This window comes from Podarcis tiliguerta (genome assembly GCF_965153285.1).
Source record: "Podarcis tiliguerta genome assembly, chromosome: 10".
Taxonomy (NCBI): domain Eukaryota; kingdom Metazoa; phylum Chordata; class Lepidosauria; order Squamata; family Lacertidae; genus Podarcis; species Podarcis tiliguerta.
Window position 1 is genome coordinate 72,383,249 of NC_139543.1, and position 26,862 is coordinate 72,410,110.

Sequence of the window (26,862 nt, forward strand, 5' to 3'; positions counted from 1 at the left end):
GTCTGTTAAACATTAAAAGCTTCCCTAAAGAGGGCTGCCTTCAGATGTCTTCTAAATGTCAGGGAGTTGTTTATCCCTTTGACATCTGGTGGGAGGGCATTCCACAGGGTGGGTGCCACTGCTGAGAAGGTCCTCTGTCTGGTTCCCTGTAACTTGGCTTCTCGCAATGAGCGAAGTGTCAGAAGGCCCTCAGATCTGGACCTCAGTGTTCAGGCAGAACGATGGGGGTGGAGACGCTCCTTCGGGTCTACTGGACCGAGGCCATTTAGGGCTTTAAAGGTCAGCACCAACACTTTGAATTGTGCTCAGAAACGTACTGGGAGCAAATGTAGACTAAAGATGAGAATTCTGGGAGTGGAGAGGAAATGTCACGGCCACCAGCCAGTTGGGGATGTCTCCGACAGCACCCCTGATTCACCCAAGCAGGGTTGTTCCCGTTCCCCCTTGAAGGGAGAGGAGAGATGTCCGACCATCCCTGGAGGACCCTAACCCACCCACCACTGATTTGTAACAGCTGGCCTTGACACCAGACTATTGGGTGGGGAGGTTAAAGGAGAAAAAACGTTAGTTCGATATTAATGATTTTTGGACTAGGGGGAGTTGGAGGTTCATTTACTTATTAGTGGGTCAGAGTGTTACTTAGTTTATTATTTGCGTGTGGTCAGTGTTGTTTTCCCCTGTTTATATGGCTGGTTTCTCCCTCCCCACCAATGTAATGTTTTGTGAAATATCAATATATTACATGATTCCCCCCCCCCCTTCCCTCCATGGTATTATGTATTGTATAATTTTTCTTTGCCATAAGTCACTTGGAGACCTTCGGGTGACAAGAGACTAAGAAGTTTAATCAACAACAACAACAACAACAACACTGAATTAAATGGATCAATGGTCTCAGAAGACCGCTTACAATCATAGGATCACAGAACTGTAGAGTTGTAAGGGACCCCAAGGGTCTTCTCCTTCACCTCCCCACAATTCAGGAACTTCCTCCTTTTCCCTTTTCTGCCTGGCAGCCTTTCCCTCAAACTTCACCCTTCTTTCTCTGCAGATAATCTCCACATTTCCCATGGCTGGCAGCAGCAACTGGACCCAGGTGACGGAGTTTGTTCTTCTGGGTTTCTCCGGGATCACGCATGGTCAGACCTACCTGTTCCTGGTGTTCTTGGTGATCTACTTGGTCACCCTGTTGGGGAACCTCACCATAGTGGGCCTGATCCTGCTCGATCCCCACCTTCATAGCCCCATGTACTTCTTCCTCAGCCATTTGTCTTGCATGGACGTTTGCTACTCCTCCGTCACAGTCCCCAGTATTTTAGCCAACCTCCTCCGCCGCCGCCACACCATCTCCTACCACCCGTGCCTGGTCCAGATGTTCTTCCTGATGGCTTTCTCAGGTTCTGAGTGCTGGCTGTTGGCCGCCATGGCATACGATCGCTATGCTGCGATTTGCCAGCCTTTGCGTTACTCGCACCTCATGAGCCCGCGTGTGTGCATGCAGCTAGCCACCACCATCTGGGTCTCAGGGTTCTTGGACTCAGTGGTCCACGCAGCCTTGGCCTCCAATTTACACTTCTGCGGGGCCTTCCAGATCCACCACATCTTCTGCGACCTCCCGCCGCTGCTGAAAATCGCCTGCGGGAACAAGAGCGTCAACGAAATTGTCATCCAGGTAGCCACCATCTTTGTGGGCCTGAGCCCATTCCTGGTAGTCGTCATCTCCTACGTCTACATCTTGGCTTCCATCTTGCGGATCCGCTCCAACACCGGGCGGCGCAAGGCCTTCTCCACCTGCACCTCCCACATGATAGTGGTTGTCCTCTACTTCGGAAATGGACTGGTGAACTACTATCGCCCCAGCGCAGGTTACTCTCTGGAGATAGACACCCTGCTCTCCACCATGTATTGCATCATCACCCCTATGCTGAACCCCCTCATCTACAGCCTCCGAAACAAGGAGGTGAAGGGCGCCCTGAAGAAGGTTCTGGAAAGCCAGAGGAAGTTCTGCACTTCCTCTCACAAGCAGTGAGAGCGCAGGTGAGTGGGAGGGAAGGAGAAGGTGCCAGCCGTCTTCCCTGCAAAGCCCAGTGGCCCCAAAACAGGGCATGAAAGGAGGTGCTAGATTCCCTCAGTCTGTGGTTCTCACTAGGCTACCGGCCTTCCAGACTCCTTGGTTAACTCCTTAGTGGAAGGAGACAAACAAGAGGGGCAGCAGGGGAGATAGAAGCATGTGGGGTGAGAGGGAGTTAGTCCAAGAAAACTTGGGTTTTATTTGAAATTGTTCTAGACAATGATACTCAACAGGCCTTTGGGGCCAGCTAATATAAATAGATAAAGCCATTTTATTTCCCCAGAGAAACTTGGAAAATACTCTTCATTTTAAAATCTTCATTTATTTTCCGTTGCCGCTGACAGCTTTTGTTATGACTAAAGCTTTATATTTTGTTGCTCACAGCTGTGTTTCTTTTTAATGTAAGTGACCCAGAAAATGTTGTTGTTGGGTGGCAAATAAATATGGTCAATAAAAAACAAATACACAAACAAACCCACCAGTGCCTGCGCATTGTGCTTGGATGCTGAGTTAAGCCAAATCTTGAACTCTGTTGTGGTGAGTTGGGTGGGTGGGAAGAGGTGGGATTGGTAGGTTCATGAGCATGTGTAAATCTGTGGGACCCTTCCCCAACTGCTTGAAGAAGTTTGCCAGAAGAAGAGTATCTTCAGCTGTTTCCAGAAAATACAAATACGGGGCATCTGCCCCAACTGAACACGGATGTTGTACCAGCAGCAGGGCCTTGTCAGCAGTGGCGCCCGCCCTGTGGAGCGCCCTCTCATCAGAGGTCAAGGAAATAAATGACTATCTGACTTTTAGAAGACACCTGAAGGTAGCCCTGTTTAGGGTAGTTTATAATGTTTGGTGTTTTATCGTGCTTTTAATATTCTGTTGGGAGCTGCCCAGAATGGCTGGGGTGTAAATAACAACAACAACAACAATAATTCTTACTACACAAAACAGGGGCAGCCACTCTGAAGGCACTGCTCCAAACTGCCATGGACTAAGCTTTGGATATTTCAGGGACTTTAAGGATAGCCTCTCCTGCAGAACACAGTGACCCACAGGGACTATCAGGGATAAGGTGGCCTCAGACAAAGTGTTCCTTGCTGGTGGGAGTTTGCCCCCACAAGCAGCTTAGCTTGCTGCACCCTGCAGCCTCCAGAGCAGCCTTGAGAGTATCCTCACATAGAAGCACAGAACCAGAGAGTTGGAAGGGACTCCAAGGGTCCTCTAGTCCAACTCACTGCAATGCGTGGATTTCAGCTCAAGCATCCATGACAGGTGGCCATCCAACCTCTGCTTAGAAACCTCCAAGGAAGGAGAGTCCAACACCTTCCAAGGGAGTCCGTTCCACTGTTGAGCAGTTCTTCTCATCAGAAATCTATTCCTGATGTTCTCAGAATCCCCTTTCTTGTAACTTGATGCCATGGGTTCAAGTCCTAATCTGCAGAGCAGGAGTAAACAAACTTGTCCATCTTCCATGGGAGATCCCTTAATGTCTGGACCTCCTCCATGGAAGAAGACTCTCTTCCTCTCTGGTCCAGGCACAGCCCAGGACCCTGGCAGCCTCCCAAAAGCTGTGCCACATCTCCTGCGTTGGCTACTGCTTCCACATTCTTACTAGCCACGGTCACTAGAGTCTCCTCCTCTTTGTCCTAACTGCCTACAACTTTGGTGGCTGGCAGGTGAGAGACAGAATTTTAATTTCCCCATAGCTCTTCCTTCCTTGCTTTCTCACCTGGCTTAACAACATCCACACAGGAGCTCCAAGGGTGAAAATGAGTCTCAAAGGGAATTTAAATCTCGCCAGGAGGACACACATCCCATAACATGACTTAATAGCTCTGAGGTTACTGCTGGCCTCCTGCCCTCTCTCTAACAGCAATTAAGGTGCCCCAATTGAAGGACAACATCCGTTGTGCTTGGCTCTAGCATACCTGCAAAAATATCCTACCCCCATGGGACATTTTGATTCACTGCAGCTGCAGCCTTCCTCTCTGTGGATTCTGGGTGCACAGATATCCCCATGGTCAACACACAAGGCAACAATTGCTGCCCTACAAGGAAAGGCAGCCAGCAACCCACAAGGCAGGCAGCAGAGAAGTTTGCTCACATGGGCCCTGGTGTCACCATGAGATCTTCAAGGCCCTTCCTTGGTGTCGCATTTGGAGAAGAGATTTTGCCCAAGCTGCCTCCTCACAACTGGTTGTATTCAGAACTCCTAGTGGCGGGAAATTAGGGCCTTAATGTATCTTCTTCCCAGGGTAAACGGAAGTTCAAGGTCTCCACTTCCCAAGGTGAGGAGGAGAAGGAATCCGGAGTTGGCCAGCCATCAGCAGCTAACTAGTTAGCAAGAAACGGTGAGTTGCCTGGCTCTCATTTACCCACCTTCCAAATTACTGGAGTCTTCTTTGATTGAGGGCAATGCAAGGAATGTGTTAGCATGAAATGAGAAGGGAGAGGGAAGTGGAAGAGGGACTGGAGCTCATTGCCAGAGCAGCTGCATTGCAAAGAAGGTCCTTGGGTCAACCTTTTGGGCATCTCCAATTTAAAGCATCTTGGGTACCAGGCAGGGGGAAGGTCCTTACCTCTGTGCCCATCCCTGAGAGCTGCTGCCAGTTGTGCAGCTCAGGCTGGACTTTGGAGCCCCGGGGACTCCCAGTTGACCACCCAGAGAGTGGTAGTTGATGGGGGCACCAGCAAACAAGCCCCTCCTGGTCCCTGCAGCATCCTTCCATTTTATTTGCTCTTTTTAAATTCATAGCTAGCAGCTAAGCATATGCAAGTACTCATTAACAAAACGAGCATAATAGAGCTTTAAGCCACTGGTGTCAATGTGGCATTTTTTAAAAAATATTTTTTATTCAGCTTTGCCACTGAGTCCGTTCACACAGGGGATCGTACTGAACTTTCAAGTGAAAGAGTGGCATGTTTAATTATTCCACTGAAATCAGTGGGAGTTGAAATTGTCTAATTGATATCTGTCATACTCCTGTTGCCAAACAACAGCATGTAGAGCTTGGTGTAGTGTGTGGCCAAAAAATTAAAAATAAAAAAAACAGAAGAGAAGAGTCTCTGATTTACTCTTGGCATACAAAGTCAAGTCAAGTCCGTTCTGAGGGTCGGGCAAACAGCAATCTACATTGTCAGGTGAGCCAGAGGTCAGGGATGACGGGAATTGTAACCCCAAACATCTGGAGGGCAGGAGTTTGCCTATGCCAGATCTAAGTGCTGCTGGAAGTTCTGCTTAAGAAGGCTGAAGCCGGCTGGTTCTCATCAGTGCCTTCTCCTCTGTGACCTGGAAGGCTGATCAGGTGCAGGTGGAGTCACTCCTCCATCTCCCCCTCCAGGCTGCTGCTCAGCAGGTGAAGCTGACTCCTGGCCCAGGACAATATCAGAGTCACCCCTCTTTCCCCCCCCCCATCCTCACCCCTAAGTTTTAGACTTGGAAAAGGACGCTGGGATGGTTCAAGGCAACCCGAATGCACCTCCTTGTTTCGGGTGGAAATAAAAGACGTGTGGATTTAGGGTTTAACCAAAATGGTGCATTTGAGGAGATAAGGGGAAAAGAATGTATTTTTGAAATAAACTCTGGGGAAAGAAATGAGAATGGGGGGGGGGTTTGGAATCTTCTTCTGAATTGAACTTGATAGTACAGATATCTTTCTATAGCAGAGCGACCCCTGAAGCCTTTTGATTTCCCTCAACACCGCGTTTATCTCTCCTCAGATCCCCCTCTTTTCTTCTTCATGGACACAGAGAATCAAACACAGGTTGGGGAGTTTATCTTCTTGGGTCTCTCCAGAGCCCCAGGTGACCAAGTCTCCCTCTTCCTGGTGTTCCTAGCTGCCTATTTGGCCATTCTCACGGGCAACCTCATGATATTAATTGTGGTCATGATGGATTCGCGCCTTCACAGCCCCATGTACTTTTTCCTCAGTCACCTGTCTTGCTTGGACATTTGTGTTTCTTCTGTCGTTGTGCCAAAGATCCTGGTGAACTTCCTGCGCCAGAGTCACACCATCTCCTACAACCAGTGCATGGCACAAGCCTTCTTTCTGATGGGCTTTATTGGATGTGAGCCTGCCCTGTTGGCCGTCATGGCCTATGACCGCTATGCTGCCATTTGCCAGCCATTGCACTACAGCCGACTCATGAGGAACAGGGTGTGCATCTATCTCGCTGTGGCCTCCTGGGTCTGGGGCTTCCTGGACTCAGCGATTCACACTGCCTTGGCCTCCAAGCTTCGCTTCTGTGGAGCCAACCAGATTCCCCAAATCTTTTGCGATGTGCCCCCGCTGTTGAAAATCGCCTGCAGTGATACGAGCATCAGTGAATTGGCCACTCACATCACCAGCATCTTTGTAGGCCTGGGTCCCTTCCTCTTCATCATCTTCTCCTATTTCTACATCTTGGCCTCCATTCTGAGGATTCACTCCAACACTGGCCGGAAGAAAGCCTTCTCCACCTGTGCCTCACACTTGGTTGTGGTCACACTCTGTGTCGGAAACGGGTTCCTAAACTACAACCGCCCAAGCACTGGCTACTCTCTGGAGATAGACACACTGATCTCCGCAATGTTCTGCATCGTCACCCCCATGCTGAACCCCCTCATCTACAGCCTCCGCAATAAGGAGGTGAAGGAAGCCCTGAGGAAGGTTCTGAACTGCCGGAGGACAGTTTGAATCTCATTTCTTGCTGTCTATATTGCAGGGTCTTGCTGGAACATGTCTGCTGGAACAGCGAAATTGATGAGTGGGAATTAATGAAGAGGGAGAAAGTATAGACACTGACAAAGCCAATGAGATAGACTTTCCTTAATATTATGGGTGGATAACACCTTCCGAGGCATGACTGGAATGCCAGGGTGGGAAGAGAGGGAGGAAGGGGAGGTGGGATTTGCTTAGTGAGGCACCTCCTTTGCTTCCAGTCCAAGGCTAAGAAATGTCATCTAACAGCTCTCCGGTTACAGTGTTTGGAGTGGGGCAATGGTAGCATCTTGAAACCAGGAACATTTTTTCCACTGGCTCCATTGTTTTGTTAGTTTTTTGAGAGATAGGACATAGGGAGATGATAGGGGAAAGGTGTCTTTGTTGGAGACTCCAGCAGGTGGCAGCAGAGGGCAGCTTTGATGGGTCTGCTGCGTCAAGCCAATAGGAATTGCTAGGGTGGCTCTAGGCTTCCCTTCCTAGGTAAATTTCAGCAATAGTGATTTCAGCCAGCAGTGCTTTGTCCCATGAAACATCTTAGAAATACAACATAATTCCAAAAATCCAAACTGTGTTTCTCCCCTACAGCCTGCATTCCAGCCTCCATTGGCCTTAGACTGTGCAGCTCTTGGAGACCCATTTACGTCCTTCTAATTCTCTGCGGCATTCATAGAAACAACCACCGTGCTTTCAAGATGGCGGATTTGCAACTCCATAGCTTCATCACATGATCAAAGGTTACACACAGTTTAGAGTAAAACAACCAACAGGTAATTATTAGCACATTTAGGAGCTTAGAATCCCTAAAAAAAACTACTGTGGAAAAACCCCATGTTAGCAAGACATATTTAGCCATTTTCCCATTTTAAACCTTCATTCATACACAGGCATTTCCCATTTTGGTGTCAATTAAACCAGTTATACTTAAGAGGCCCCACCCTACAACATTGCTTCCAATCTCTTCTGCTGGGGGGAGAGATGACTTTTTCTGGGCTTTTTCATCTTTCTTCCTTAGGGGATATGACAATATCTTTAGCACAGAGGGGCAGCCATAATCTGGGACCTTCCTTTGGGCAGACTCATTGAGTGGGAAGGCGTCCCAAGAGTCATCTAGTGCAACCCCTTGCAACATGAGTGCCAGGACCGGTCTGTATTTTCTCCTGACATGGTGGGCCTTGCAACACAACCACCCTCTCTTTACTCCCCACCCACCTTCTCTGGCCCTGGGATCCTCCCACCTGGCTCTCCTCACTGGATCACCTGGAAGCAGCAGTTGACATTTCCATTACACCTTAAGGAGCAGGTGTGTGGAATTGTTGTGTGTCACATGTCTGTTTAGATTTCAGCACAGCTGGCTGGGAACTTCCGTTGTGTGTATAGCTTTTGCTTTTGGCTGTTCTCTCTGAGACAACATGAGAGAGAGATGACATGTTTCTTTGCCCTGATTTATGCTTAATAAATCGTAGTATGCTTCCACAAGCCTCACGCCTATTCTGTGTGCACAGTTCGATCTGCTGATAGTGTGCCCTGGCTCACAAGCCCGGGTCGCTGATTTACATAGGGGCAGAGGTGATGGTCTCTGCAGCGGGATAGCTGGAAGGAGATGGCACGGCCCAGCCGGGGCTAGCCAGCTGGCCATCCGGCCCTCTGCATGCCGACACTCTGGTCCTGGGATCCTCCCACCTGGCTTTCCTCACCGGATCTCCTGGAAGCAGCAGCAGATTCCCCAACTGAATGTCCCCACACCAGCTGTCAGGGTCCAGATTGTAGCTGCTACATCAATCATTGAAGATCACTCCTACCAGAGCAAACATTTCCGGTTGGAGAGAGTGGGGAAGAAGGGGAGGTGGGGTTTGCTTAGTGAGACAACTTCCTTTCTCCTAATCTGAGGCTCATCCAACATGCCTCCAGGCAAAGTGTTTGGATGGTGACATCTTAAAACCATGAAGTTTTTATAACTGGCTTCACTCTTTTATAAATTCTTTGAGAGATGAAACACCTTGCTGCAGTTGATGTGGCTGCCAATAGAGGACCATGCCAACTGTGTTGCTTGATGACCTCTTACATGTTCATGTATATGGCAAGATATATGTACAGTGGTACCTCAGGTTACATAGGCTTCAGGTTACATACACTTCAGGTTACATACACTTCATGTTACAGACTCCGCTAACCCAGAAATAGTACCTTGGGTTCAGAACTTTCCTTCAGGATGAGAACAAAAATTGTGCTCCAGTGGCACGGTTGCAGCAGGACGCCCCATTAGCTAAAGTGATGCTTCAGGTTAAGAACAGTTTCAGGTTAAGAACAGACCTCCGGAACAAATTTGGTTAAGTACTTAACCCAAGATACCACTGTATTTATTTCCATATATAATTTTGCATGGAATTCCCGCCCCTTTAGATTATTTAAGATTTATAGCCTAGTCTTCATTATTCAAACATCTATTCCAGCACTCTTTGACCTGTTGGGTCACCCTTTCTCGGCTGGTTAAAATTATTCCCAAGTCAATTAAAGTTATTTAGTTTAAGTAATTCAACAGAATTGCTGGACCTGATGATTTGACTGGAAAGCTGCATTGCAAAATTTGGGGAAGTGTGGATTTAAATGCAAGCTGACTTGAATTTCTCCCCTGCTCTAAGATTCACCCTTTTCTGCTTTGAACATAGCTATTCCCTGACCCCCTTGGGTCCCACCCTGCACCCTTGGCACCAAGGTTTTCTACCAAAACAAAAAACCCCGGGGGAGAGATGTCTTTCCCTGGGCTGCTTCATCTTTCTTCCTTGCGATGCAAATGCACACCATTCAGGGGCTCCTCAAACACTCAAGAACAGTCCTCTTTCCTGACAGAGCTGGACCCACAGGATGCAGGAGGACACAGCCATGTTTGAGGGTCTCTGGTGGGGAGGCCAGCCATAATTTGGGACCTTTCTTTGGCAGAACATGAGTCCAAGGTGAAAGGTGGAGACCTTAAAACCCACCTAGTCTCTCTCTCTCCTTCTTCCATCTGTGGCCAGGGGATCCTTCTGCCTGGCTCTCCTCCTGGAAGCAGGAGCAGCATCTGAAACCAAGGGTCTCTACAGCCTTCCAAGAGCAGCCACAGCTTCCCTCTGAGTTCATTCGGGAGGAAGATGCCAGGTGAGGAGCAGAGAAAGGGAGGGAGCCATGAATTGGCCCCCAGACCCAATAAAGGTTTCGTTTGCAATGGGGATTGAGGGAGGAATCAGTTTGTTGAAAACCATGCCGATTTTAAACTGCCTTTGTGTAACATGGCGCAGGGTGGTTAAATGAATCAAAGAAAAGAGAAATGGAGAAAGCAATCTGTGAAATGGGTTAATAGTGCAGGCTGTCTGATTTAGAGCTGGCCACAAAGCGATGCAATCTTCCATGCAGGACAGCAAAGCTTTGAAATGCTCAGTCAAAGTGTTAAGCAACCTGCTTGGGTTGGATTCACTCTGTCCAGAGTAGGGCTGGGCAAATCTCTCAATTTCTCCTTTTTGCACAGCAGTTTGAGAATCATTTCCTTCAATCCCACATGAAGATTCATCAGCATTTTGGTGCAAAGTTCTCCCAATATATACATTTTTGTTTTGCAATTTTACATAATATGCAGATTTTTGCAAAGAAATTCCCTGCAACATAACCCCCCCCCCTCTCTGTATGTTATCTGCACTGTGATGTGTCTTTATATGCTCACTTAACCCCAGGATATTCATTGTGTACACGCTACTGGAATGGAGAACTACATTGCAAAATTCAGAGAAGTGTGAATTTCAACCAGTGCCTGTGTTTTGATTTCCAAGTGCAAATTAGGAAGGTTTTCCTTTAAATGTGAGCCAAATCTAATACATGCCCCCCCAACCCTAGCCCAGAATGATATTTTGCTTCTTAAAATCCTGCCAAGGGAGGTGGCAATTAAAAAGAAGGGTTGAGTACAGAGAAAAGGGAGCTTTGAAATGCTCTGTGGTGCGAGTTTTCTGTTGTTCAGTTCTATGTTCTACCAGTCTCTATTTCTGCTTGTAGAAATTTGCTTGCTTGCTTTTGAAAAACAAAACCCCCTCAGTGTCTCTCCATGCTGCTTTCTTCAAACCTCTGCCATTATTAAAACCCACAATTTTGGTCCCTTTCTCCCTCCACTCCTCTTTAGCTTCTGCCAATGTTTCTGTAAAGCAAGAAACCATGCCCTCCAACTGTCTTTTAAAGGTATGGTGTGGATCTGGAACACATGAAAAGGAGTGTTCACTGGACACATATCTGTTTATAGCAGGATGACTACTATTGGGCTTCCCTCAACTTCACTTTTCTCTCTTCTCAGATCCTCCTCTTTCCTTCCACATGGATGCAGAGAATCAGTCACAGGTAGAAGAGTTTATCTTCTTGGGCCTCTCCAGAGTCCCGAGCGAGCAGGTTCCTCTCTTCTTGGTCTTCCTAGCTGCCTATTTGGCCATCATCACAGGCAACCTCATGTTATTAATCGTGGTCCTGATGGATTCGCGCCTTCACAGCCCCATGTACTTTTTCCTCAGTCACTTGTCTTGCTTGGACATTTGTGTTTCTTCTGTCGTTGTGCCAAAGATCCTGGTGAACTTCCTGCGCCAGAGTCACACCATCTCCTACAACCAGTGCCTGGCACAAGCCTTCTTTCTGATTGGCTTTGCTGGGTGTGAGCCTGCCCTGTTGGCCGTCATGGCCTATGACCGCTATGCCGCCATTTGCCAGCCATTGCACTACAGCCGTCTCATGAGGCACAGGCTGTGTATCTATCTCGCTGTGGCCTCCTGGGTCTGGGGCTTCCTGGACTCAGCGATTCACACTGCCTTGGCCTTCAAGCTTCGCTTCTGTGGAGCCAACCAGATTCCCCAAATCTTTTGTGATGTGCCCCCGCTGTTGAAAATCGCCTGCAGTGATACGAGCATCAATGAATTGGCCACTCACATCACCAGCATCTTTGTGGGCCTGGGTCCCTTGCTCTTCATCATCTTCTCCTATTGCTACATCTTGGCCTCCATTCTGAAGATTCGCTCCAGCACTGGCAGGAGGAAAGCCTTCTCCACCTGTGGCTCACACTTGGTTGTGGTCACCCTCTGCGTCGGAAATGAATTGGTGAACTACAACCGCCCAAGCACCGGCTACTCTCTGGAGATAGACACCCTGATCTCCACAATGTATTGCATTGTCACCCCCATGCTGAACCCCCTCATCTACAGCCTCCGCAACAAGGAAGTAAAAGAAGGCCTGAGGAAGGTTCTGAACTGCCGGAGGACAGCTTGAATCACATTTCTGCTGCTCTATACCACAGTGTCTTCTAAAAGTCTGGTTGTTCTTTTTCTCTTTGACATCTGGTGGGAGAGCGTTCCACAGGGCGGGTGCCACTACCAAGAAGGCCTTGCTTTCTCCTAATTCGAGGCTCATCCAACATGCCTCCAAGCAAAGTGTTTGGATGGTGACATCTTAAAACCATGAAGTTTTTATAACTGACTCCACTCTTTTATAAATTATTTGAGAGATGAAACACCTTGCTGCACTTGGTGTGGCTGCTTGATATATAATGAGCTAAAGAAAATGTTTAAAAACACTTTTGTTAAAAAACCAGAAGCTTTCTTATTGGGTATAGTGGGTAGAGAGATATCGAGACAAGATAAAAAAATTGTTCTTATATGCAACAAAAAATTGTTCATATGTGCAACAACTGCGGTAAGAATTGTGTTAGCCCAAAGATGGAAACAACCGGAGTTACCAACAAAAGAAAAGTGGCAGATGAAAATGATGGACTTTGCAGACCTGGCAAAACTGACAGGTAGAATCCGGAACCAGCAAGACCAAGGATTCCAAAAAGACTGGAATAAATTTATATTATATTTGAAAGACAACTGTAAGCAGTTAACATCATTAGCAGGGTTATCTGAAGATTTGTAAGATGAAATTGCTGCCTATTCAGGTTGAGTAATATAATATTTTAGGCAATGATATAACTAGGATTGGAAATGAAGCAAAATGTAAAGATGCAAAGTTTAAAGTTTGTAAACCATCAGACGGGAGGACGTCATTAGGCTCAGTTGAGCCAAAGAGATAAAATAAGAGGGTATGATGTTATGTAATGTGATTATATGTAAAACCAATAAAAATTACACACACACACAAACACACGCAGCCTGTGGAGCTTGATGATCTCTTACATGTTCATGTATATGGCGAGATATATGTATTTATTTCCATATATAATTTTGCATGGAATTCCCCCCCCCCCTTAGATTATTTAAGATTTATAACCTACTCTTCATTATTCAAACATCTATTCCAGCACTCCTTTCCCTGTTGGGTTAGTCTTCCTTGGCTGGTTAAATTTATTCCCAAGTCAATTAAGGTTCTTTAGTTTAAGTAATTCAACAGGATTGCTGGATCTGATGTCATGATGCCAACTTTTCAAAGTCTGATAGCTGTTTACACCTCCAGGTGTGTCCCCCTTCCACTTGTCAGCCCCCTAGGAAATCCCACTGACCCTCCGCAAGGGTCAATATCGTCCACTTTGGGACTCACTGTTCTGTACCTTTTTCGAACTCGGGTCATTTCCACCCCCTTTTCTGAGCCCTGATCCTGATTTGTTTGCACAAAAGACTGTGGGGAGATTGGCTGACAGTGGCTATGGATCGAACGTTCCTTTGGATTGGTTGGCAGTGATATGACATTTATATATTTTATTAAGTGCATATCTTGCCCTTCCCTCCCAAAGGAGCCCCCAGCAACAAATATTCTGTGATGAAAAAATACAATTAAAAATAAAATCAGAACATATGTAAAACATTCAGAAATTGCTAACTGATGTTGTCTCAAGAAACGGCTATCCCACATTTTCCAGCACATTTCTTTATCCCTTACCTCATTCCCAAAAACTGATTCCTGGGGTGTTTCTCAAACAAAGTGTAAACGGACAACCTGAAAATGCTGGTGTGTCACTCAATCTCCTCCCCTAAAATAGCAGCAGTCTGGAAGCAACCAAAGTTCTAAAGACAGTTCTCTTGCATTCGCTCTCACGCCCTATAATGACTCTTTAATCACGTTGTGACTTTTGAAAAAGTTTCCCTCAAAATTCACCATTATTTTAGTACCCCTAATATACACAGTTTGGTGTGCGGTTTGGCTTAATATGCCCATTTTTGCAAGACCATACAGTGGTACCTCAGGTTACATACGCTTCAGGTTACATACGCTTCAGGTTACAGACTCCAATAACCCAGAAATAGTGCTTCAGGTTAAGAACTTTGCTTCAGGATGAGAACAGAAATCATGCTTCTGCGGCGCGGCAGCAGCAGGACGCCCCATTAGATAAAGTGGTGCTTCAGGTTAGGAACAGTTTCAGGTTAAGTACGGACCTCTGGAACGAATTAAGTACTTAACCCAAGGTACCACTGTATTCCCTAAAATAGCACTTTTCTTGTATCTCACTTTGGGCAACACATTCCATACTTTGCCCCAGTCCGTCCATTTTTTGCACACATGATTTGGCTGAAAAGCTGCATTGCAAAATTGGGGGAGGTGTGGATTTAAATGCAAGCTGACTTGAATTTCTCCCCTGCTCTAAGATTCACCCTTTTCTGCTTTGAACATAGCTATTCCCTGACCCCCTCGGGCCCCACCCTGCACCCTTGGCACCAATGTTTTCTACCAAGACAAAAACACCCCGGGGGAGAGATGTCTTTCCCTGGGCTGCTTCATCTTTCTTCCTTGCGATGCAAATGCACACCATTCAGGGGCTCCTCAAACACTCAAGAACAGTCCTCTTTCCTGACAGAGCTGGACCCACAGGATGCAGGAGGACACAGCCATGTTTGAGGGTCTCTGGTGGGGAGGCCAGCCATAATTTGGGACCTTTCTTTGGCAGAACATGAGTCCAAGGTGAAAGGTGGAGACCTTAAAACCCACCTAGTCTCTCTCTCTCCTTCTTCCATCTCTGGCCCGGGGATCCTTCTGCCTGGCTCTCCTCCTGGAAGCAGGAGCAGCATCTGAAACCAAGGGTCTCTACAGCCTTCCAAGAGCAGCCACAGCTTCCCTCTGAGTTCGTTCGGCAGGAAGATGCCAGGTGAGGAGCAGAGAAAGGGAGGGAGCCATGAATTGGCCCCCAGACCCAAGAAAGGTTTGGTTTGCAATGGGGATTGAGGGAGGAATCGCTCATCTGTAGGCACCAGTTTGTTGAAAACCATGCAGATTTTAAACTGGCTTTTGTCTAACGTGGTGCAGGGTGGTTAAATGAATCAAAGAAAAGAGAAAGGGAGTAAGCAATCTGTGAAATGGGTTAATAGTGCAGGCTGTCTGATTTAGAGCTGGCCACAAAGCGATGCAATCTTCCATGCAGGACAGCAAAGCTTTGAAATGCTCAGTCAAAGTGTTAAGCAACCTGCTTGGGTTGGATTCACTCTGTCCAGAGTAGGGCTGGGCAAATCTCTAAATTTCACATTTTTGCACAGCAGTTTGAGAAACCCCACATGAAGATTCATCAGCATTTTGGTGCAAAGTTCTCCCAATATATACATTTTTGTTTTGCAATTTTACCTAATATGCAGATTTTTGCAAAGAGATTCCCTGCGACATAACCCCCCCCCCTCTGTATGTTATCTGCACTGTGATGTGTCTTTATATGCTCACTTAACCCCAGGATATTCATTGTGTACACGCTACTGGAATGGAGAACTACATTGCAAAATTCAGAGAAGAGTGAATTTCAACCAGTGCCTGTGTTTTGATTTCCATATTGTTAGAGCAACTGCAAATTAGGTTGGTTTCCCTTTAAATGTGAGCTGAATCTAGTACCATGCCCCCCCCAACCCTAGCCCAGAGTGATATTATGCATCAGCCTTATTCATTGGCTGTACATTCAGAACCCTCACCCCTCCACTCCTGAAAACTCAGTCTGGCACTCCTGTTAAGGAGGAAGTTACATGGGGTTGTGGATAATTCCCCAGGGCAAGAGGTAGGAGAGACTGAGAGTACTGTAAATTAGCAGCAGAAGAAGCAAATAGACAATGATGCATGGAGCGGCAAGGAGAATGTGACATGCTTAAACACAGGTGTAGAGGCAGGTAAAAAAAGGTAAAGGTAAAGGACCCCTGGATGGTTGAGTCCAGTCAAAGGCAAATATGGGGTTGAGACGCTCATCTCACTTTCAGGCCAAGGGAGCCAGTGTTTGTCCATAGACAGTTTTCTGGGTCATGTGGCCAGCAGGACTAAACCACTTCTGGTGCAGTGGGACATCATGACGGAAACCAGAGTGCACAGAAAAGCCGTTTACCTTCCTGCCACAGTGGTACCTATTTTATCTGGTTGCACTGGTGTGCTTTCAAACTGCTAGGTTGGCAGGAACTGGGACGGAGCAATGGGAGCTCACTCCATCATGAGGATTCAAACCGCCGACCTTCTGATCGGCAAGCCCACGAGGCCCAGTGGTTTAGGCCACAACGCCACACCCAAGACAAGGCTACATGAGAGATGCCAGCAGAACTGTAGGAAAGTCATGCCCCTCACATGAGAATGCAGGAACATTCAAGGTGTGAAATGAGTTTTCTGGTGGTGCAGATGGGTCTCCTTCAAAGAGCTTGATAAGGCACTTAGACAATGAAGGGAGAAGTCATGAATTCTAATCATATTAGTCCAGAGCAGATCAATAGTTAGCCGAGTAAAAACTTAAACACTTTGCAGGATTCCCCAAAAATAGACCAGAGGTAATTAATATTTCATCCAGCAAAGCTTTACTGCTATTGAAGAGAGCAGTACACTGGCTTGAGAGCAGTACATGTGAAAAGGATCTAGGAGTCTTGGTTGACCACTAACTTGACATGTGCCAACAATGTGATGCAGCAGCTAAAAAAGCCAATGCAATGCTGGGCTGCATCAATAGGAGTATAGCATCTAGATCAAGGGAAGTTATAGTGCCACTGTATTCTGCTCTGGTCAGACCTCACCTGGAGTACTGTGTCCAGTTCTGGGCACCACAGTTCAAGAAGGACACTGACAAACTGGAACGTGTCCAGAGGAGGGCAACCAAAATGGTCAAAGGCCTGGAAATGATGCCTTATGAGGAACGGCTAAGGGAGCTGGGCATGTTTAGCCTGGAGAAGAGGAGGTTAAGGGGTGATATGATAGCCATGTTCAAATATATAAAAGGATGTCACATAGAGGAGGGAGAGAGGTTGTTTTCTGCTGCTCCAGAGAAGCTGACACGGAGCAATGGATCCAAACTACAAGAAAGAAGATTCCACCTCAACATTAGGAAGAACTTCCTGACAGTAAGAGCTGTTCGACAGTGGAATTTGCTGCCAAGGAGTGTGGTGGAGTCTCCTTCTTTGGAAGTCTTTAAGCAGAGGCTTGACAACCATATGTCAGGAGTGCTCTGATGGTGTTTCCTGCTTGGCAGGGGGTTGGACTCGATGGCCCTTGTGGTCTCTTCCAACTCTATGATTCTATGATTCCGCTAATAGTAAATCTGAATACCTCAACCACTTGATATCTATATTTAACTTTTTCTGGGCCTTCGCCTCCATTGGTGAAAGCCATCTGGGCGTCTTCCTTTCTAAAAGATCTTTATATTTTATCCATACATTATACAGAGATTTCCTAATTACATGATTTTTGAAAGCATTATGGGCCTTTACTTTATCATACCATAAATATGCGTGCCATCCAAACAAGTTATCGAAACTCTCTAAATCTAAAACACCAGTGTCTTCTAATTTTATCCAGTCTTTCATCCAGCAAAAAGCAGCAGCCTCAAAATAAATTTTCAGATCTGGCAGGGAGAATCCCCCTCTTTCTTTGGAATCTGAAAGTAGTTTATATTTGATTCTGGGATTTTCTCCCTGCCAGATAAATCTAGATAAAGCTTTCTGCCATTCTTTAAAATATTTCACATTGTCTATGATTGGGAGGGCTTGAAACAAAAATAACATCTTTGGCAATACATTCATCTTAACCACTGAAATTCGGCCCATTAGTGACAGTTTCAAATTTGACCAAATCTTTAAATCCCTCTTTATCTCATTCCATAATTTCTCATAATTATCTTTGTATAAATTCAAATCTTTCCCAGACAGGTTTATACCCAGATACTTAATTTTTCTACCAAAATCCAGGCCCGTCATTTCTTGTGGTAGTTTTCTTTCATCATTACCTAGATTTTTCTCCAATACTTTGGTTTTGCTCTTATTTAACTTAAATCCCGCTACCTGCCCAAATTTCTGTATCAACTCCAGTGCTTTTACTGCACTGGAGTCTGGATCTTGTAATGTCAGTACTAGATCATCCACAAAGGCTTTTAATTTATATTGTTTGGATCCTATTTTTATACCCTTAATTTGTTCATCTTTTCTACTCATACTTAGCAAGACCTCCAGGACCGAAATAAACAGCAGAGGGGAAAGTGGGCACCCTTGCCTGGTTCCCTTTCCAATTCTCATTTCCTCCAATACCACATTATTTACAATGATTTTAGCTTTTTGTTCCTGACAGATCACTTTGATACCATTTAAAAAGTCTTGACCAACCCCCATACTTTCTAAATTATGTAACATAAAACTCCAAGATACATTGTCAAAGGCTTTATCTGCATCAATAAACATTAACATTGCTTTACAATTCTTTCTTGCTTCCAACTTTTCCAGAATGTCAACCACATTCCTAATATTATCTTTCATATGTCTTCCAGGCAGAAATCCTGCCTGGTCCTTGTGTATATATTCAGATAAAACCTTCTTAAGCCTGTTAGCTAATATATTTGCAAAAAAATTATAATCCACATTAAGTAAGGAGATTGGTCTATAGTTCTTGACATTGGATCTATCTTGGTCCTGTTTGGGAATCAGAGTAATATAAGCTTCCTTCCAGGTTTCAGGTGCTTTGCCCCCTCGTAGAATCAGATTACATACTTCTGTCATAGGTTGGATAAGCCAGTCCTTCAGTGAATTATAATATTTCGCTGATAGACCATCTGGTCCTGGTGCCTTGCCAGGTTACATTAAATTTATCGCATGTTCCACTTCCTGTCTTGTAATTGACCCTTTTAGTAGGATCTTTTTATCCTCTGGAATCTTCTGCAAACCATTAATTTGAATAAATTGCTCAGTTTTCACCTGGTCCTCTTTATTCACAGTTTCTTCTAGTATTTATAAAAACATTTTCTTATGTCAGCAGGGTTCTCCACAGATTTTCCTTCTGTTACAATATTTGTGATAGTACTTTGCTTTTGCCTCTTTTTCAATTGCCAGGCTAAACGTTTCCCACATTTGTTTGCTGATTCAAAGTTCCTTTGTGTCATCCTCTTTAATTTCCATTCTATTTCTTGGTTTATAATCTGTGAATATTGAATCTGAAGAGCTTTAATTTCCTTTTGTATCTGCAAATTTTTTGGATTTCCTCTGAGCTTCTTCTCTTTCTCTTTTAGTTGATCCAAAATTTTATCTTTTTGCTCATTTTGTATCTTTTTCCTAATTGAATTTTGTTGGATAAGGAATCCTCTCATTACTGCTTTGCTGGCATCCCAAATAACCCTTGTTTCCATTCCTTGGTTCATATTAAGTTCAAAATAATCCTTTAGAGTTTTTTGGGCTTTAGTTACAATTGAGGTACTTCTCAACAAATCATCATTCATTCTCCATCTGAAGGAGCCCTGTACAAACATCTTCAGTTGCACAGAAACTGCATTGTGGTCAGAGCAAGTTTAAGGGCAAATTTCAGTTTTTAGTACCTTGGGAACCAAGTCTCTGGATAGCCATACATAGTCGAGTCTCAGAAATGAATGGTTTGCATCTGAGAAAAAAGTAAAGTCTTTTTCAGTTGGATTTCTGACCCTCCATATGTCTGACAGATCAAATTTATCAGTTATATCAAAGAAAGTCTTGGGTAGTCTGGTTCGAAATCTTTTGTCTCTGAGTCCTATCCATCAAAGTAGATGCCACTCCATTCAAATCTCCCATTAAAATTAGTTTATAGCCCAAGTATTATTACCCTGTGCGGTAATAATAATAATAATAATAATAATTTATTATTTGTACCCAGCCCATCTGGCTTTGGGTTTCCCCAGCCACTCTGGGCGGCTTCCACAGAAACAAAAAATACACTAAAATATCACACATTAAAAACTTCCCTGTGGTAATTTCCACTGCTATGCGTCTTCCCTCCTCATCTTTAAAAATCAATTTTGGATTCCATTTTTCTTTTATATAGAAAACCACTCCTCTTTTTTTAACTTTAAGTCTTTTATTTATTAGAATTTTTCTATGTAATCTCGTGATGTGTGTTTCCTATAAACAAATTATATCCAAATTCTGTTTTTCCAGCTCATGATAAACCTGTCTCCTTTTTTGAGGAGAGTTTAAACCATTTATGTTCCAAGAATAAATTCTCAAAGCCATAATGTCGAATTAAGTGGATGCCGCTTCTGCCCCCGACAGCTGTGGGCTTTGCAGTCCCAATTCCACTGCGTACTTCTTCAGAAATCTGTCCTTCTCTCCCACAGTCTTAATCCTTTGCTTTCTTCCTTCAAATCTGAAAGACAGGCCCTCTGGGAATTCCCACCTAAAAAAGATGTTTTTCCTTCTCAGGATGTTTGTCAATTCTGTGTAATTCAATCTCAAACCCAGGAATTGCCGAGGAACTTCTTTAAAGAGCACAATAGATTTGTCCTGTATTTTTAGGCCTTTTTATAGTGGTGTCCCAGAATAATATCTCTTTGTTCCTTGGTCTTAAATGCAGTCATAAGTTATTTTTGTGTCCTTTTTAGGCCCAAATCTATAGGCTTTTTCTATCCACAATTCAACTTCTTCCTTTTTCAAGTCCCACCATGCCACGAAAAAATCCGCCAAAAATTCCCTGAGTTTCTCTTCATCCAGATGCGGGACCCCCCTCAATCTTAAGTGGGATTCCTTTTTCTTCATTTGAAGAAAAGCAATTGAATTTGCATTTGCATTTTGTAATCTTTCCAGATCTGGCACTCTGACTGTCTCAAGCTGTGCCAACCTTGTATCATGTGTAGTAATCTCAGACTTAACTTCTTTCAGTTCAGCTTCAAATCTTTTGTCCAACTTTTCTATGTTTGCTGTATTGCGATTTAAGCCGTCTCTAATATCATTCAGTATTGTCATAACCGATTCCTCAAAGGGTGGATTCTTTGAGCCACATCTTGTTTTGTCAGCACACATAGTAACTCAGGAATTTCAAGGTCAGCACCACCGCTTGATGTAGTGAGAGAGTAAAACAAGTTCCCTCCACTAGTCCCACAGGTGCCAGCCCAGCTAGACAGACAGCAGCCCCCCTGTTCTTCTTTAGGAACAAACAGAGAGGAAATGAAAATTTTGAAATCCCTTTCTTTTTCCTTGTAACAATTATAGACAGTCCTGAAGGGAGAGGACACTTTTAGCTACTTAAAAATATGTCAGGATAGCTGCAGGACACAATTTAGCAGAGTCAGTGCAAACGGAGATTAAATGTTTCCTCTTCCATTGTGACGTCACAATGGAGTCTAGTCTTCCTCCTGGGAGGTCCGCTGCAGATTGAAGGAGGCTTTTACCTCAGTAACAATCACACAAAGTTTATATTTTCAAAAAATAATTTCCCCCTTATCCTCCTTAAAAGGGGGGGGGGGATTTTGCCTGCAAAGTTTCAAAGTTTTTGTTTCTGTTTAGGCTTCGGTCTTTGCACACCGATTCCAGTTTCTTCCAACAAAAGGGACCGCCTCCGTTTTTAAGCCCCTTTTTTCACTGATCAAATTTTCATATTAAGACTTTTGCTTTACTAACAGTTCTGAATTTTAAGTCCTTTTTTAAAAGAAGAAATTGGCCGCTCACAATCGCCAGTCTTGGAGCTTCGTGCAGTGAAGGAAGCAGTCTTTTCCGCTGTGCCGCGTCTCCGACCCCGCTTGCTCTCAGAGCTCTTACGAGCTTACCGGGGAGCAGGGGAGTCACAAAAAGGCACCCACCAGATCTCCAGGTCCTCAGAAAGCCCACTCTGAGGGTTTTTTTGGGGGGGAACCATGACACTCTCGTGGTCTCCCCTTGCTTCAATGTGCTGGGGCTCTTTCAGCCGAAAGAGCTCCTGACTGCCATTACTGGGCGACCAACCGGAGGTCTCCCAACTGTGCTTTAAAGGTATGGATCTGGCTCTATATTTACCTAGAAAACATGAAAAAGAATGTTGGTGGGACAGATATATGTTTATAACAGGATGACTACTACTGGGCTTCCTTCAATGTCACTTTTCTCTCTTCTCAGATCCTCCTCTTTCCTTCCTCATGGATGCAGAAAATCAAACACAGGTTGGGGAGTTTATCCTCTTGGGCCTCTCCAGAGCCCCAAGCAACCAAGCTCCCCTCTTCTTGGTGTTCCTAGCTGCCTATTTGGCCATCATCACGGGCAACCTCATGATATTAATCGTGGTCCTGATGGATTCCCGCCTTCACAGCCCCATGTACTTTTTCCTCAGTCACCTATCTTGCTTGGACATTTGTGGTTCATCTGTCGTCGTGCCAAAGATCCTGGTGAACCTCCTGCGCCAGAGTCACACCATCTCCTACAACCAGTGCATGGCACAAACATTCTTTCTGGTCGGGTTTTTTGGATGTGAGCCTGCCCTGTTAGCCATCATGGCCTATGACCGCTATGCCGCCATTTGCCAACCGTTACACTATAGCCGTCTCATGAGGAACACGCTGTGCATCTATCTCGCTGTGGCCTCCTGGATCTGGGGCTTCCTGGACTCAGCGATTCACGCTGCCCTGGCCTCCAAGCTTCGCTTCTGTGGAGCCAACCAGATTCCCCAAATCTTTTGCGATGTGCCCCCGCTGTTGAAAATCGCCTGCAGTGATACGAGCATCAATGAATTGGCCACTCACATCACCAGCATGTTTGTGGGACTGGCTCCCTTTCTCTTCATCATCTTCTCCTATTTCTACATCTTGGCCTCCATTCTGAGGATTCACTCCAACACTGGCAGGAAGAAAGCCTTCTCCACCTGTGCCTCACACTTGGTTGTGGTCACTCTCTGTTTAGGAAACGCATTCCTAAACTACAACCGCCCAAGTGCCGGCTACTCTCTGGAGATAGACACACTGATCTCAGCAATGTACTGCATCGTCACCCCTATGCTGAACCCCCTCGTCTGCAGCCTCCGCAATAAGGAGGTGAAGGAAGCGCTGAGGAAGGTTCTGAACTGCCGGAAGACGGTTTGAATCTCATTTCTGCTGCTGTATACCACAGTGTCTTCTAAAAGTCTGGTAGCTATTTTCTCTTTGACATCTGGTGGGAGGGCGTTCCACAGGGCGGGTACCACTACCGAGAAGGTCCTCTGCCTGGTTCCCTGTAACTTGGCTTCTCGCAGAGAGGGAACCGCCAGAAGGCCCTCGGCGCTGGACCTCGGTGGAGGTGGAGATGCTCCTCCTGTTTATATGGCTGGTTTCCCCTCCCCTCCAATAGAATTGTAAGTGAAATATCAATATATAATATGACTCCCCCCTTCTCCACGTGGCTTTATGTATTGTATAATTTTCCTTTGCCATAAGTCACTTTTGGGTGACAAGAGACTAAGAAGTTTAATCAACAACAACACTGAATTAAATGGATCAATGGTCTGAATGGGTAGAAGACCACTTCTGCAGGGCCTTCCAGATCCACCACATCTTCCGCAACCTCCCACCACTGCTGAAAATTGCCTGCTGGAAGAAGCACATCAGCAAAATTACTGTTCACATAGCCACCATCTTTATGGGCCTGGGCGCATTCCTGGTAGTCGTCATCTCCTACGTCTACATCTTGGCTTCCATCTCACAGATCTGCTCCATGATAGTGGTCGTCCTCTACATCAGAAGTGGATTGGTGAACTACAACCACCTCAGCACAGGCTACTCCTTGGAGGTTGACACCCTGATCTCCACCATGTGGCCTTTGGGGCCAGCTAATATAAATATATAAAGCCATTTTATTTCCCCAGAGAATCTTGGAAAATACTCTTCATTTTAAAATCTTCATTTATTTTCTGTTGCCGCTGACAGTTTTTCTTATGACTAAAGTTTATATTTTGTTGCTCACATCTGTGTTTCTTTTTAATGTAAGTGACCCAGAAAATGTTGCTGTTGGGTGGCAAATAAATATTGACAATAAAAAACAAATACACAAGCAAAACCACCAGTGCTTGTGCATTGTGCTTGGATGCTGAGCTAAGCCAAATCTTGTACTCTGTTGTGGTGAGTTAGGTGGGAAGAGGTGGGATTGGTAGGTTCATGAGCATGTGGGACCCTTCCCCAACTGTGACGGGAACTGAAGCTTACAGGGTTAAACAGCTCAGTTCCATCATCCTGCCTCTGAGGGGTGGAGAGATCCACATCCGGGATCTGTTTCTTTGTTCTGTCTGTACTTTCATTTTTGTCTGGGACAGAGGATGTCTTTCTCTCCGGACACTGGCTGAATTTATTGCTGCTGTAAATAAAGCTTCTAGCATATAAGGAAGCTGAGTGGAATCTTGATTTATGCATACTATGCACACACAGAGAGCAGAAGGCCAATTCACTGTGTTTACTGTGCTGTGCTCAGAGGTCCAAAGAGCAGACGTTGCAGGAGCCAGAATCTAGTGGAAAAAAAGTTTTAGAACTGATCCAAGAATTTGGCCAATTGGCAGGTTTTAAATTAAACAAAACAAAAACTAAGGTTTTGACAAAAAATCTGACAGAAATTGAAAATGAAAGGTTTCAGAAAGAAACAGGTTTAACAGTAGTGAAGAAAGTTAAATATTTGGGAATAAATATGACAGCAAAAAATGGGAACTTATTTAAAGACAACTATGAGAAGTGCTGGACGGAGATAAAAAAGGATCTAGATACGTGGTCTAGCTTGAAACTCTCACTACTGGGGCGCATTGCTGTAATTAAGATGAATGTATTGCCAAGAATGCTGTTTTTGTTTCAGACACTGCAGATTATTGATAAAACTGACTGTTTCAAGAAGTGGCAAAAAGATCTATCTAAATTTGTCTGGCAGGGCAAAAAGCCAAGGATAAAATTTAAAATATTAACAGATGTTAAAGAAAGAGGGGGCTTTGCCCTGCCAGACCTAAAACTCTATTATGAAGCAGCAGCTTTCTGCTGGTTGAAGGAATGGCTACTTCTTGAAAACACAGATATATTGGATTTAGAAGGGTTCAATAATGCATTTGGCTGGCATGCATATCTATGGTATGACAAAGTTAAAGTGCATAGAATGTTCAAAATTCACATTGTCAGAAAAGCACTGTTCAATGTCTGGATTAGATATAAAGATCTTTTGGAAAACAAAACTCCAAGGTGGTTGTCTTCAATGGAAGCTAAGGCAGTAAAGAGACTCAATATGGAGGCAAATTGGCCGAAGTATTGGGAGATTTTAGAACAGGATGGTGACAAACTGAAACTGCAGAGTTTTGATAAACTAAAAAGTAAAGTCCGAGATTGGCTTCATTATTATCAAATAATGGAGGTATTTAAAATGGACAGAAAAATTGGCTTCCAGGTGGAAAAATCAAAATTGGAAACAGAACTATTAGAACCTAAAACAAAAATATTGTCTAGAATGTATAATTTGCTGCTGAAATGGAACACACAGGATGAGGAAGTGAAATCGGCTATGATTAAATGGGCTCAAGACGTTGGCCATAACATAATGTTTGCTGACTGGGAAAGGTTGTGGACCACTGGAATAAAGTTTACGGCATGTAATGCCTTAAGAGAGAACATAATGAAAATGATATATAGGTGGTACATGACACCAGTCAAGCTTGCAAAAATGTATCATATGCCTGATAACAAATGCTGGAAATGTAAAGAAGCAGAAGGTACCTTTTTTCACCTTTGGTGGACGTGCCCAAGGATTAAGGTTTTCTGGGAAATGATTTATAATGAATTGAAAAAAATATTTAAATACACATTTAGAAAGACCCCAGAAGCCTTTCTCCTGGGTATGGTAAACCAACAGGTTCAAGTGAAGGATAGAACTTTTTTTATGTACGCTACAACAGCAGCAAGAATACTCATCGCGCAATATTGGAAGACGCAAGATCTACCCACGCTGGAAGAATGGCAAATGAAGCTCATCGACTATATGGAACTTGCAGAAATGACCGGCAGAATCAGAGACCAGGGAGAAGAGATGGTGAAGGAAGACTGGAGGAAATTTAAAGACTATTTACAGAAGCATTATAAAATTACGAACGTTTGAGGTTATCAGATTGAATGTAAAAGAATGTTATTATAAAAATGACAATGTTAAAGAAAGTATATTTAATAAGACATAGGGAAATGTAAGGATAAATAAGACAATAATATTAATCTGAACCAAAGATATGCCAGAGGGAAAGAGTTTACTACCAGAATATAAGACCTAGAATACAGAGTGGGAAGGCATGGGGAAGTCGCAGACCTAAGTTAATGCTGAAGAATATAATGATACAATATTTGTTTTTAACTCTTTTATTCTTACCGTTTTTATTTTTCTTTATGTTTTTGTATAATGTATGTATTGTTTTTCTTTTGCTTTTTTCCTTTTGATGTGTTTGTCGATTTGTTCTTTTTTTTGTTTATTGAATGCGGAAAATAAAATATTATATAAAAAAAAAAACAAAGAGCAGAGATACACAACGCAAGCCTGCCGGACCTTCATCCTGAGCAATATTTACAGGTTATGGACTAGTCACGCTCCAAAGGCAAGGGAGCTTTCTGCGAAGCCTGCGCTGTGCCTGTGTCCTTAAAGAACTGCAGAGAAATCCAGCTGGAGCTTCTGCTATGCTGCGTGCCTTTTAAGGCAAGGCAGAGTGCTCACCCGGAAGAAAGGATCTTGCTGAAGGAAGCATCCCCTTGAAGCCGGCTAGCGTGAGTACTAATGTCCATGGAAGGAGATGGCAGAGCTTCAGGAGACCTTTAATGTCCCATTTGAAAGGCTGAATGGGCCGAATTGGGAGTACTGGTCCAGAAGATTGAGAGCATGGCTTCTGGCCAAAGGGCTCTGGCACTGCACACAAGCCCCACTGATCCAGGCTGCAAACGGAGCTGCTGCAGCAGACGTGGAGGCTGCTCTGAAGAGAGATCATTGGGTGCTGTGTATG

At 44.6% G+C, this 26,862-nt stretch overlaps 4 protein-coding genes across 4 annotated transcripts; all 4 read left to right on the top strand.

Annotated features, from left to right (window-relative positions):
• Positions 1-1,069: 1,069 nt before the first annotated feature.
• LOC310658830 (olfactory receptor 5V1-like) lies at positions 1,070-2,029 on the top strand (the record flags this gene model as incomplete). Its single annotated transcript, XM_083401200.1, has 1 exon — positions 1,070-2,029. One exon carries the CDS (start codon positions 1,070-1,072, stop codon positions 2,027-2,029), a length of 960 nt encoding a protein of 319 aa, XP_083257326.1.
• Positions 2,030-5,802: 3,773 nt separating this feature from the next.
• Positions 5,803-6,738, top strand: LOC310659192 (olfactory receptor 5V1-like; the record flags this gene model as incomplete). Its single annotated transcript, XM_083402407.1, has 1 exon — positions 5,803-6,738. One exon carries the CDS (start codon positions 5,803-5,805, stop codon positions 6,736-6,738), a length of 936 nt encoding a protein of 311 aa, XP_083258533.1.
• A 4,359-nt stretch (positions 6,739-11,097) lies between these two features.
• On the top strand, positions 11,098-12,033 carry LOC310658831 (olfactory receptor 5V1-like; the record flags this gene model as incomplete). The annotated part of the gene is made up of 1 exon (XM_083401201.1): positions 11,098-12,033. The coding sequence occupies one exon, from the start codon at positions 11,098-11,100 to the stop codon at positions 12,031-12,033; it is 936 nt and encodes a 311-aa protein (XP_083257327.1).
• Positions 12,034-14,716: 2,683 nt separating this feature from the next.
• On the top strand, positions 14,717-23,011 carry LOC310658502 (olfactory receptor 5V1-like). Its single transcript, XM_083400475.1, has 2 exons — positions 14,717-14,839; positions 22,014-23,011. Exons 1-2 carry the CDS (start codon positions 14,833-14,835, stop codon positions 22,967-22,969), a joined length of 963 nt encoding a protein of 320 aa, XP_083256601.1. The 5' UTR covers positions 14,717-14,832; the 3' UTR covers positions 22,970-23,011.
• The last annotated feature ends 3,851 nt before the right edge of the window (positions 23,012-26,862 follow it).